Source organism: Eucalyptus grandis, chromosome 9 (assembly GCF_016545825.1).
Source record: "Eucalyptus grandis isolate ANBG69807.140 chromosome 9, ASM1654582v1, whole genome shotgun sequence".
Taxonomy (NCBI): domain Eukaryota; kingdom Viridiplantae; phylum Streptophyta; class Magnoliopsida; order Myrtales; family Myrtaceae; genus Eucalyptus; species Eucalyptus grandis.
In genome coordinates this window covers 12,198,128-12,211,085 of record NC_052620.1, presented here as the reverse complement: position 1 = coordinate 12,211,085, position 12,958 = coordinate 12,198,128, and the positions used below count along the sequence as shown (strand labels likewise).

At 38.5% G+C, this 12,958-nt stretch overlaps 1 protein-coding gene across 1 annotated transcript; it reads right to left on the bottom strand.

Annotated features, from left to right (window-relative positions):
- Window positions 1–7,383: 7,383 nt before the first annotated feature.
- LOC104420284 (ABC transporter G family member 1-like) lies at window positions 7,384–12,726 on the bottom strand. The gene is made up of 8 exons (XM_010032150.3): window positions 12,247–12,726; window positions 9,616–9,695; window positions 9,052–9,516; window positions 8,869–8,955; window positions 8,654–8,776; window positions 8,375–8,572; window positions 8,162–8,248; window positions 7,384–8,061 (listed from the first exon to the last, which is right to left on the bottom strand). The coding sequence occupies exons 1-8, from the start codon at window positions 12,668–12,670 to the stop codon at window positions 7,384–7,386; spliced, it is 2,142 nt and encodes a 713-aa protein (XP_010030452.2). The 5' UTR covers window positions 12,671–12,726.
- Window positions 12,727–12,958: the final 232 nt, after the last annotated feature.

Sequence of the window (12,958 nt, the reverse complement as noted above, 5' to 3'; positions counted from 1 at the left end):
TTGAGAAAATTGGTCAACTTGAGGTCCTTATTTGGAATTTTCCCGGATGATGATGAATCTACATAAATTTTAAGTACAAGGAAATGTAAAGCATGAGGAAATGAGATTACATGGAAATCATAGACATGTTTGATATTTTCTTAGCAAAGAGTTGGATAGGAAAATTATTCAATCAATTCCAAACATGTTATATGGATGTTAATTCAGTTCTAAACATTTTGATTTTACTAAAATCATTGTGCAAAATGTCAATGTAGTCGGAAGGACTAACTCCCCTTTATCCACATTTTAGCCCCCATTTCCTATAACTTTTTCTGATTTGATGATAAACGAGCTTCTCTAAGTCTCTAATGCTTCCACTCGTCACATTAGTCTCCATTTGCAAATCATGTGCCAACATGAATTTCCTACTTCTTCTAGCATTGCTTTTGTGTGCAGATCTAAATCCCAATACCTTTACTCAAGTGATCATCAAGAGAGAGCTCAAGTTGAATATGTTAACATATCCAGTTAGACCCACATTCACTCAAAAACTTAAGCCAGTTAATTATGAGCTGACTAGGATATATTGATTACTTGACACCACACAAATTCTCTATAGAGGGACTTTCTAACACAACTCACACATGCAACTCAACAATTTTCCCCTTACATGTGAGCTCAATATTAGGTTTGCTCCCCTTAACCAAATATTGATACACGGTGAGAGTGGGCCACTAATCAACTATGGGCTTTGATACCATTTGTTGGGAATGTACAATAGAAGTCTTGATGCCTTCACCTAAAAAGATCGCCAAGATGGAGCTCGAGTCCAACCCCGTTAACATATCTAGTTGGACTCACATTTACTCAAATTATAGACCAATTAGGATATTGATTACTCCACACCACATTAAATCTTTAATATGATTCTTTCTAACATAACTCACACGTGCCACTGAAAAGCACTTACTTCTTATCAATTAGTGAACTTTCCTAGACGAGGAAGCAATTAACTTTCTAGTTATGCTAATCCTAAACATTAATAGCTCTGGCAATAGTATGTGGTAAAAGTTGACTTTGCCAAAGTACACTGTCATTGGCTAAAAGGGTGTACCAACATTTTATGTCAACCTTATCTAGAAATGTATGTGGTAAAAATTAGTACCAATAATTTCCCTTAAGTGTCCCATTATATTTGGTAAGTTATTCTCTACGTTGTAACCCTTCCTTAGCTAGGCTTGGTCAAGATAGTAGAGTATGCACTGGTTTATTTGAAAGAAAATATTCTTCTTAGCCCCTATTTATTTATGCCAACACTTGCTTGGTTTGTATTAGATGTCCTCTTGACATATCTCTCCTTTCTATATTTAGTGAAGAGCCATATATCAATTGAAAGATGTTCTCTTCAATGATTTAGATTAATGCCCACCCCCAAATAGCCGTAGCCTTTTTTGGTTACTTAGATTAGCCCTTCTAAGGATGGCTCGTGTGGAACGAGCAAAGTTTTTACAAATAGTATTAGAGTCGGACCCTCTCCAATAATGGCTTGGTCATGGACAAACTATAGCCACATTCGATCCGACAAATATTGGGAGTGATTGTTTGTCCATGAGGGCCTGGACAAATGAGACGAATGACCAGATTGCATATAAAATAAAGGGAGTATCACTAGATGATATGGCTCAATGTGAATTGATAACAAGTGTTGTTGAGTTGCACATGTGAGTTATGTTAGAAAGTTCCACATTAGAAAATTGGTGTGGTGGGGAATAATTAATATATTTTAATTGGCTCATAACTAATCGACTGAAGCTTTTGAGTGAAGATGAATCAAACTAAATATGTTGATGAGCTTGGACTTGAGCTTCCTCTTACCGATCTTCTGATTGATAGTATCGAGATTTCTACTACGCGCTCCCAACAAATGGTGTTAAAATTAATGATTGATTGGTGGCCCACTTCCAATATGTATCGGTGTTTCATTAAAGAGAGCAAACCTAACATTGAGCTCACATTGAGGGGGAGATTGTTGAGTTGCGCTTGAGAGTTGTGTTAGGAAGTCCCACCAAAGAATTAGTATAGCGTTGAGTTGTTAATATATCCTAGTTGGTCCGTAATTAATTGCCTTAAGCTTTTGAGTGAAAGTGGGTCCAACTGAATTTGATGGGCTCAGACTTGGGATTTGCATGATGTCAATAAGTGCATGGGGTCGGCAATGGTGGGGTGGTAACGACAAAGGCTGTGCAAGCCCTCACCAAACGTTGCTACTACTGTCTTTTTAAATAAATTTAGTTCTTTTAATTTATTTAATTTTTATTTATATTAAAATTCAAATTCGGAGGCAAAATGACGTCATTTTGGGCTTATATAGCCACATCAACACCAAAAATGATGTCATTATGTACTTATCTAGCCACGTCAGCTCGTAAAATGACGTTATTTTATATTTAACTCGCTAGAAAATTGCCACGTCAACAATTTATTGGAAATTTTTGCTGTTGGCACGTAAGTGTCCTATTCTTCTCCAATTTTGGCACTTAAGTGTACCTTCAAAAAGTTTTGACACTTAAGTGTCTATTGTGCCGGGTTTTAGCACTTGTGTCGTACTTTAGCCCTTGATTGCCTTTCTTTTTCTTTTTCCATAGTTAGCATAAAAATGGCACAAACAAACCATCCATGTGTGATCACCTATCTTTAGACTTGTATGAAAATGTAAAAAGACTGTACGACCAGTTTAGATAATAATCATACTCATAGGTATTAACAGAAATCTTTACCATAGCCCAAGTCCTCAAACCCATGAAATCTCTGGTCTGATGGAAATCAAGGGTGGTCTTGTGACACCCCTCGACGGCCCCCGATCCGATTTGGATCGCCACAGTTTGCTTACCACTTAATTTCTTAATAACATGTCACTCTGATACCATTTCAATTGTAGCGGGTCCATACAACCTGGGGGTTTACATCTTTTAGATCGGTCCCTTGCGCAATTTAAATACGGAAGCACCTCCAACAATTCCCTTCCCTACATTCAAAAATCGATGCACACCTACTAAACATTTATAAGTAAAAGCCGTACACTTTTATTCACTTAACCTAGATGGACATCATTCATCGATACATCAAAATGCCATAGTTTTCTATACTAGGCTATAATTCAAAAGATGACCGACATCTCCTCCCACAATCGTATACTTAAGGTCCATCAACCAGTGTCGGCATCCAAAGGTTCCCTTCTTTGCTATCCTTCTCCTCGCGGTCATATCCAACCGCTTAAACCATCTACTAATCTGAAATGTTGGTCCCCAAAAGGGGTGAGTACAACCACTTAGCAGATAGGAAAATCCAATAACAACTCAATGCATCATGCAATCATACATGCATTGCAGGCATTACTTATCTTGGAGTCATGCGCATACTATCATGCATCATCATACCAATTCATAACACATTCATGTGTATCATCATTGTAACATACATGTCATGGCATCATTACATCATACATGACATCATCATCATCGCATCATTTCATCATACATGTCTTCGAGCCATATCATATATCATCATCATGAACATTACCATGCATATCATCATGCATATCATATATCATCATCATGAACATTACCATGCATATCATCATGCATATCATATCATAGGTGATCATCATCATCATCATCATCATCATCATCATCATCATGGGTGATCATCATCATCATCATCATCATCATCATCATGGGTGATCATCATATCACATCACATATCATCATCATCACCATCATCATCATCATCACCATCATGCATATCATCATTATGGGTGATCATCATATCACATCACATATCATCATCATCATCATCATCATTATCATCATCATCATCATGCATATCATCATGCATATCATTATCATGGGTGATCATCATTATTTCACATCACATATCATCATCATCATCATCATGCATTTCATCATGCATATCATTCCATGGTTTAATTTCCACTTTTAGCTTTCAATTTGATCACCACATCAACTTTCCTTGATTCATCAATTTCATCTCATATTTTACACTCGCATCCCATGCCAGAAAAACCTCCGGGCATGTATCCAAGATACAACCGGACATCTGGCCCCCTACATTCCGGGCATCTCGCATCCCAACCAACATCACGAGAAACCTCCGGGCATGTATCCAAGATACAACCGGACTTCTGGCCTTTACCCTTCTAGCCAGGCATCTCGCACCCAAATCCTGGCATCGTGAGGCATTCCCTTCGGGCAGAAACCTCCAACAGGGCTTCCGGCCCCCCACATTCCGGGCATCCTGAATCTCCCAGGGAATCTCTGGAATTACGTCACTAGGCCACCAGACAACATCCTCCACCACAACCTCATTCTCATCCACAATTATCCTTTCATCTCAATTTAACATGGCAATTGGCATGGCATCAAACAAATCACACTTGCATTTCAATTCACATGTCATACACATGCCAAAGCTTAATCACATATGCATTTCAATTCACATGTACAAAGACCTCATCACACAAGTGCCACACAAATGAAGTTGAATCCATGGCCAAATAAAAATCCATTATATTATATTATATTATATTATATTATATTATATTATTTTATTATTATTTATTTCCATAAATATTAAATTTAATATCTATGATTTTTCCCAAAATCATGATACTCAAAAATCATTAAGCAAACAAATAGAATCACAATTTCATACAAAATTTGTGGCCGAATTGAATTTCTTATAATTTCACAATTTTCACAAAATAGCACCTTATATTCGGATAATGGCCAGACTTGCACAGTTTCCAAATAAATTCGATTAAAATACTCATATGGCCTCCAAAAATTACGAAATTTTACAGGGTGATAGCCAACACATTTTCGTGCATTTATCATGAAGAAATCTAAGCCAAATTATTTTTAGATTAATTTCTACAACCCTACGAAGCTTCTGGAATCACGACCGCGTCGTCCAGAACACACTTCCCCGAATTTCTTAGTTTTCACCCATCAATTCTCTTTCGTTTCTTCTGAAATTTGAGTATGTTATGTACCAAGGTGTCCTTTACAAGTTTCATGAAGAGATCTAGGCCAAATAACCAGATTATGGTCACCATTTTAGTCCATTAAGTCTCGGGTGTCTCGAGATACTTCACCAGAACCATTATTTCCAAGATCTAGCCGATTCACCAATCTACACTTGTTATTTTTGCTTCAAATTTTAGTATGTTGTAGTTTAAGGTGTTTCCTACAACTTTCAAGAAGACAAAAAAGTGAGATCTCCAACAGAAATCAACATGCAATCAAGAAATCAACAAGAGGACAGTGAAAATTTCGCAGATCTAAAGTCTCCGTACAATAGAACTTTTGACCCCTCAAATCTCCATCGTTTTCTACGAATTTTTAGTATGTCATAGTACAAGACGTTAGCTTCAACTTTTATGAAGACACCGAAGCCAAAATCGAACCCCAAACACACATGCAAACTCGAACAAGCTACTGACTCCAACAAACCGAACAAGAACAGTCACACGGTTTGCAAATAACCAACTCTTACCTCGGTTTTTCGCACAAATCATACCTAAGATCTAACATGCAAACACCACAACAAACATGCAAGAGAAGTTACGGACTCCACTTGCCTTAAAGGTGAACAAACGGCGACGAACGGCGACGATTGGACGGCGAACGAACGGCGCACCCCTCCGGCTCCGCCTCCTTCCCTCTCGGTTTCTCTCCCTTCTCTCTCGCACAGCTCTCTCTCGCTCAACTCTCTCTTGGACGGCAGCCACTCCCCCTCTCTCTCTCTCTCTCTCTCTCTCTCTCTCTCTCTCTCTCTCTCTCTCTCTCTCTTCTTTTTAGTGGCTTTTATATTGCATGTGGCCGCCCAAGATGGCCAATGGGGGCAGCCACACCTTGCACAACCCCCATGCCACTTGGCAGCTCGCATGCAAGGCTTGTGGGCTTGGATTGGGCCGGCAAATGGGCTTGGGCCGGCCACTCTTGGGCCTCCCCTTGGTTGGTCGACAGCCCCCTTTAGTGGGCCTTATTGGGCCGACTAACTTGGCCCACCAAGCTTTAGGCCAAATGGGTCCAAGGCCCATTCGAATTTAATCCCCTTTTCTCTTTTTTTTTTTTTTTTTTTTTTTTTGAATTCCTTCTATAAATATTTTTAAATTCCAATTTTCATCTTGGCCAAAGTCTTTGGGCATTTTTGTTCATTGAAATTTAATTTATAAATCTTATGGCCAAGCATTAATCTATTAAATTTAAATTTCCACAATCACAAGCACAAATCATCAAATTTAAAAGACTAATGGCTAAAACATGAGCCATGGAAATTCTACCACCTAATTAGGAACTTTAACACATCTCATGGCTTGACTTTGAATTTTTGGGATGCCACAGTCTCTCAACCCTTGATTTAGCTAGCCCCAAACAAGAGACTAATGGCGACTCCTAGATTCATATTTTAGATTATCTAAACAACTTTTAAATAAACCATTGTCATGCGAAGGATGAGTATGAGGGGACTTATGTTTATAATTGCCAATCTATTTGCAATTTTAACAAATCGGAATAGTCATTCTAGGCCACCGTTTGTATGTACTATTCAAATTTTCTATTTATTTGTGGGGTTGTTCAATGACTTTATTTGAGATTCCATTTGTATGAACCATTCGAATTGACTTTATAAATAAATGATTCTAAGCCTATTCCTTAGGATTATCGCAGGGCCCATAAAGTTAGGTTGCAAAACTAACATTTGTCACAAATGTATCAATTTGGAGTTTTTTGTGATCAAAATATTAGTTTGAGATAGATTTGTCATAGATGTATCAATTTGGGGTTCTTCGTGACATTAACTTTAATTAGAATGCATTATGAGAAGGGACCTTATTAAGGAAAATCTGGGATGAGTTTGCAAATGAATCGAATCTGTCAAGGGAAATGAATAGGAGATCCTTTGTAAGGATCAAAAAGGTCCAAAATACACACCCATGATATAAGTAAGAGGCCAAATGACCATCTCAGCTCTTCCTGTAACTGGAAATGAGGACTGGAGCGCAAAACTTTGTGTGCTTGTATCATTTGGTATAAGAGATATCCTCCACAACCCTAGTTGGATTCACAACCTGTACTTCATCAGAACTATCTTGAGCTTCAAAGGTGATGGGGTTTAGAATAACGCTCTTTGGTCCTATGCTATGGAGATATGTTTCCCATACAAGCCCATTCAACATATTTCTTCATGATCAAGTTCAAAGCAGACATTTCAGACCCATGATCGAAGAGAGTTTATTGCTATCCATGGAATGAGATTTATTACTTCAACTACAGTTAAAGATAAGCACGCTAGTTTATCACTATCAAATAAGTAACCCTAACTTGCTAACATATCAGGGCGTTGAAGAATGATTCTCCGTGACATGTATGGGTTAGGAGATTTAGCCCTAAAGTTTTTCACCAGCGGCTTCATCTTCTCCGCCGCCTTTATTATTCCAAGAAACATGAGCCTATAAATGACCACCATGCCAAGCAAGATAGCAAGATCCACCCATTTGGAGTAGCCCATTTCCACTTGCCAATAGTTTCTCAAGATCTCTTCACCACCAATTGTAGGTGACCCCGCCATCTGGTTGGGAAACATTAATCCTTCGAACTCATTCTTGAAGAAACCTTGGTTGGCATACTTATGAAACGAGATGTAATACATGGGATATCTCCAGAATGGCTCGGGGAGATCATCTGGCAACCTGAAAAACCCTCCATTTAGCATCATCACACCTTGAATTCCAGCACCAGTTATGATCCCCATGAGGAAGTCTGGGACTATACTTGCCACGATCATCATCAAGCTCTCGACTAGCAACATGCACGCAAAGAGCACTGAAGCGAAGTAGGCAAAGTGCTCAAAACTCTTTTGGAGGCCAACCAAGTAATAAGCAATGGCTCCTGGGATAAGAGAGATGATTAGTAGATAAGGGATGGACGAAAATGTGTTGCCTATAACGAATGCCGCGACACCGTAATGCCCATTCAATCTCTCTCGCCCAAAGACCTGGTAAAATGAAAATGTAGGATTCTCATGACTTTGGTATAATGATAAGCAATCGGAGCATTAAACCTACAAGAAAAGAAAAGGAAATAGAGAGAAGTACCTTCATGTCCTCAACAAAGGAGGGGAAACCGCCGATTGCCATAAAAGTAAGAAATGCCGCAACAAACATTAGCATCGAACCTCTTGCCTGTAAACTCGTAAAAATTAAGAAACTTGGTCAATGGAATGAGCAATAACTTATAAATCTTATTCTTCAATGATTTGTTCACTAGATTATTTAGAACATACATACTGTCCCAATAGTAAACCTTACCTGAATTGAGCCATAGGTGGATCCGATATCGTAGAAGATAGTCCCAACACACAGACACAATGCAACGTAGATTGCTAAACGAAGCCAGTAATACCCCAAGTCACGATACATGTTCACGAACGATCGCTTAGTCAGAACAATGCTCTGGGTAATGAAGCTTGCTTGACTTCCATTTCTTCCCAAATTTCCGCCAACATTCTAACGGAAAAATACAAGTTATCAGAAAGTTTCTGATTCCTTTATAATTTTCCAATCCACATAATATCAAAAATTGCATACCTTTCCGGATATTTTGGACACTTGCCACCAAACTTGGTGACGCATCAGAGATGACTCATAAGATTTGACCAGAGTTTCAATGACTTCTTCTGCATTCATGCCATGGCCTCCTTGTTCAATGTCCTGACAAATTTTTTTGTTTCATCGTGTCCATGAAATTTCCTTCAATTCTTGAAATTTCGGTTGAATAAATCAAGTTTCAGTGGCTGACTTACTAATTTGAAGTCCTTGTTAATTGTCCTGAGGTAGTGATCCGATGGATTTGTAAGAGTTGGACATGGGAAACCATTTGATGCAAAAAACTGCAACAAAAAAAGATGGTTAGGAAAATGTTCATTGCTTGCAACAAGCAAATATTTATAACCTAGTAGTCCTTAGTAGTCCAATATCACAAGCACCTGTTCTGCCCCTGATCGAAGGCCAAAATAGACTGTTTTCCCAGAAGAAAGAAGGCAGAGAATGTGGAAAAGCTCAAAGACTTCACTGCTAGGCTGATGAATCGAGGCAATCACCGTCCTCCGGTCATGTTGGGCCAGCTTGGCAATGCGGTTCATCACATGGTATGATGCCGCACTGTCAAGCCCGCTGGTCGGCTCGTCAAGGAAGAGGAGCTTCGGGCGTGTCAGGATCTCAATGCAAATGCTGACCCTCCTCTTTTGGCCACCGCTGAGGCCCTTGGCGCTACCCCCACCTATCCTAGTATCTCTCGCATCTTGCAATCCCATCTCTCTAATCGTCGCCTCAGCTCTCTCCTTCTTCTCCGATTTGGACATGGATTCTGGCAATTGGAGCTGAGCTGAGTAGCACACGGCTTCTCTCACCGTTAGAGTTGTTATTAGTGTGTCATCCTGAGTCACATAAGCCTATAGCAAAACCGAAGACAAAAATAAATAAATAAAGCGAAAATTTACTATAAGAACGATTTGTATCAACTAAGATTTAGATCTATCAGCTAGGCTTACGGAAGTTCCGAAAGAAAGTGGTTGTTTGCGACCATTGATTAAGATCTCTCCTTTCTGTTGAGTGCTTGAATTTAATCTCCCTGCAAAAACTTTTTTTGTTAAGAACAAAGGGATAGAATCCTTAAATAAAAATGAAATAGATCAATAAATGTTAAGGAAAGATAACAGATTTGTTTGGTACTTTGGTCCAAATGATTAAATGCTTGAATTTGAAATAAAATGGAGAATTCAGTTAATTTCATGCCCTCACAACATGGACAAAATCGAAAATCCATGTTTTTCTCTTTCATACCTAGTTCAAATTCATCTGCCCGTAATATAATGTTACGAAATCCTATCTAACTATCGATTATCAATTGCGGCCGAGACGATAGAAACGTTGTGTCTTGTGGGGATTTGTCAGGAAAAGAAGAAAGTTGTCGAAGGGGGAGGGAAGCCGTATCATTCGTCGACTTCCCGATAAATGAGACGAGACAGCTTGGATAAGATTCATCGACTTCTACAGTTTCTTTTCTAAGGTTTGGCGGGTTACGTAACTTCATGGGCTTCAGTATTAGTCAGCTTGCCTCAACGTGGCTTCGAAATATTCGGCCATGTGATTTCAATGTTTATATATTATTGTTTGTCTTCTAATCCAAAATGTCTGGCATCTTAATTTACCATGAAAAACTCTAATTTTTCTTCGTCTACGTCTTCATTGGAGACCAGGTGGGAAAATACATTTTTAAAATAATAAAAAGCTGTAATCATACTGGATCAGCATGCATCTAGGGTCAATGACTACGGCCACTTGAAACGATCTCACAATAAATTGGAGTTTACATAGTTTACGTCTTGGGATGACGCTGACATATGCATTGCCTTGAGAATATGTTTTTTTTCCTTCAAGGAACACAAGAAAAGAGCCCCGTAATTTCGAGAGAAGGGGTACCTTCTCACAAAAGGGATTACGACGCATATGAAAATCGTTCACTTCAGCAAATCATTTGACCCAAAAAAAAAAAAAAATCACTCGAGCCGTTCGGTCGTTTTCGTATGTTGTTGAATTTACTCTGCCAAAATTTTGTAAAACATGGTAATGAAAGGATGGAATAAGTACACACGGGAAAAGTCTAAATCCGGTGCACTTGATGAGATGAATGGGATAAATGTGGGCATCGTAGATTGAAAAAAGTATTACTTGAACACTGTTGTTATGTGAAATAAAATAAAAATATCCCAAATCGATATGCTTGTGCCACATTTATTAGGCTATGTTTGTTTCACCGAAATAGAATCATTTAAAAATATTTTCCTAAAAATGATCATTTGTATGTCCAAATATTTTCATTGTTGTAAATATTTTCATAGACTATGAAGATATTTTTTGTTCGTTCATTTTTGTAAGAGATATAAACAATTATTTTTAGGCTAATATTTTCCAAATTACTCATCTTTTACGAATCTTTCCCCAAATTAATGTTCAATGCCGTGAAAAATTCCAAAGTAGTACACCTATTACAAATCTACTCTCTATTAATTTCTGTTCCCTCTTAAATTACTAACATGGAAACATTCGTGGCAACCAACTTGGATTATTGGTGTGTGACGTTAATTCAAGTGAAAATTCAAAATAAATAGGTCTTTTAAACGATGACGTTTTGGAGAAATCAGATCTAAAGAAAATCAACTAAGATCAGGAAATGTGATCAAACAATTTTGACCTAAGAGCTCCATCATGTTTTGAAAATCTACTAAAATCCCTTATTTTGGTCTAAGATTTTGATAGATTTGTCATAGGTGTATGAATTTCAAATAATTTGCGATATAAAATTAATTTAATATAAATGTTGTACAGACGTACGGATTTAGGATTCGTTGTGGTATTTGCCCATTTTTTTATTATCGATTGTTTTCTAGTCCAAGGTCTCCAGCGTCCTGCTTTATCATAAAGATTTCCTTTTCTTCATCTAAGTCTTTATCTGTATGATAGAGCGAGGAATAACCCTTGGTCCTTGGGCATATAGAAAGGCTTACACACTTAACAAATCAGTCGCTAGGACAGAAGAATAATACCATGACACAAAGATTATTCTATAAAGTTGGATCACAAAAGATTGTAGCTAACTCTGGTTGGGTTCTTATATTTCCTCGAAGGTCGAATTCTTCATTCCATTTATTTCAAAATAAATATATATAATTTGTCACGCATGTCTACTAATTTTACTAATAAGATTTTTGTTTCATTAGGCTTGACAAATAAAGGAGCATTCGCGTATCCGTGAAAAAGTGCAAAAAGAAAATTTAAATACTAACCAAAGAGAAGATATTTAAAGGTATCAATAACTCGGGGCAATTACAATATAAATAATTAGAGAAGTGGGGGATTTATATTTTTATTTTATAATGTGTAATAGAGTAATTTATAGACAATTTTGCTTATAAGATCTACATTATTAAACTATGAATTTGTCCATTATATAAAAAATGTACAGCTATCGTACATTTTACTAGCCAAAATGGAGACTTTCTAATAACATCTAGAAGTCAACTTGTTTTGAGCTTGCTTTACCTATAGAATAATGGCAATTGAAAAGCGCATTTATGACTTGCTGAATTATTGTAGAAAGATAGATTTATTCGATAAGGTACCTCCAAGGGCATCGAGGAGAGTTGACTTGCCACAGCCGGAAGGACCCATGACGGCCAGCATCCGACCCGGCTCGGCATACCCGGTGAGCCCCTGCAATATGGGATGCGTCCCGTTTCTCTGGTCCGGCGCCGTCACCCACAAGTCCTTCCACTTCAAGAACATCCCGCTTCCGTCGTCGTGCTCTCCCGTGAACAGATCAGGTCGCGCTCCTTCATCATCATGGGCATCTCGAACAGCGGCGAAGCCGATACCGAATGGAAAGACAACGCCGTGGCCTCCAGTGGACAGACCATCGTCATCTCCTTCAGAAGCCGAGCCCTGTATTTCATCATCTTCGTTGGCTTCCTCGCAAGGCGGGAATGAAATTGTGGGACTCGATCTCGGAGTCCACCTGGGCACATGGACGGGGGAAGGAGACTCCATTACAAACAAGCAGATTCACCGCCACCGCCACCACTTTCTTCTCTCTCTCTCTCTCTCTCTTAAAGCTGTTTGGTCGAAGATTGAGAAGATGGCCATGTTGTTGGGGTATTTATAGGGAGCAAGAATTTGAACGTGGCTTTTGAAAGTATTCAAAGGAAAGGCAGGTGGTGAATGGAAAGGAGTGTGGACAGTGACGGGAATACCATTGTGCTCTCTTTCTTCCTTGGACTTCACCCAATGAAAAGCCCACAAACAAAACGGCAAAGTGAAACAACTCGGTATTTGGCG

Coding starts and splice junctions, on each gene's coding strand:
- LOC104420284 (XM_010032150.3), bottom strand. CDS start 12,670: ATGGAGTCTCCTTCCCCCGTCCATGTGCCCAGGTGGACTCCGAGATCG. Junction 8,956..9,051: donor TTCGATCAGGGGCAGAACAG/GTGCTTGTGATA, acceptor TTTTTGTTGCAG/TTTTTTGCATCAAATGGTTT. Junction 8,062..8,161: donor CCTTTGTTGAGGACATGAAG/GTACTTCTCTCT, acceptor TCATTTTACCAG/GTCTTTGGGCGAGAGAGATT.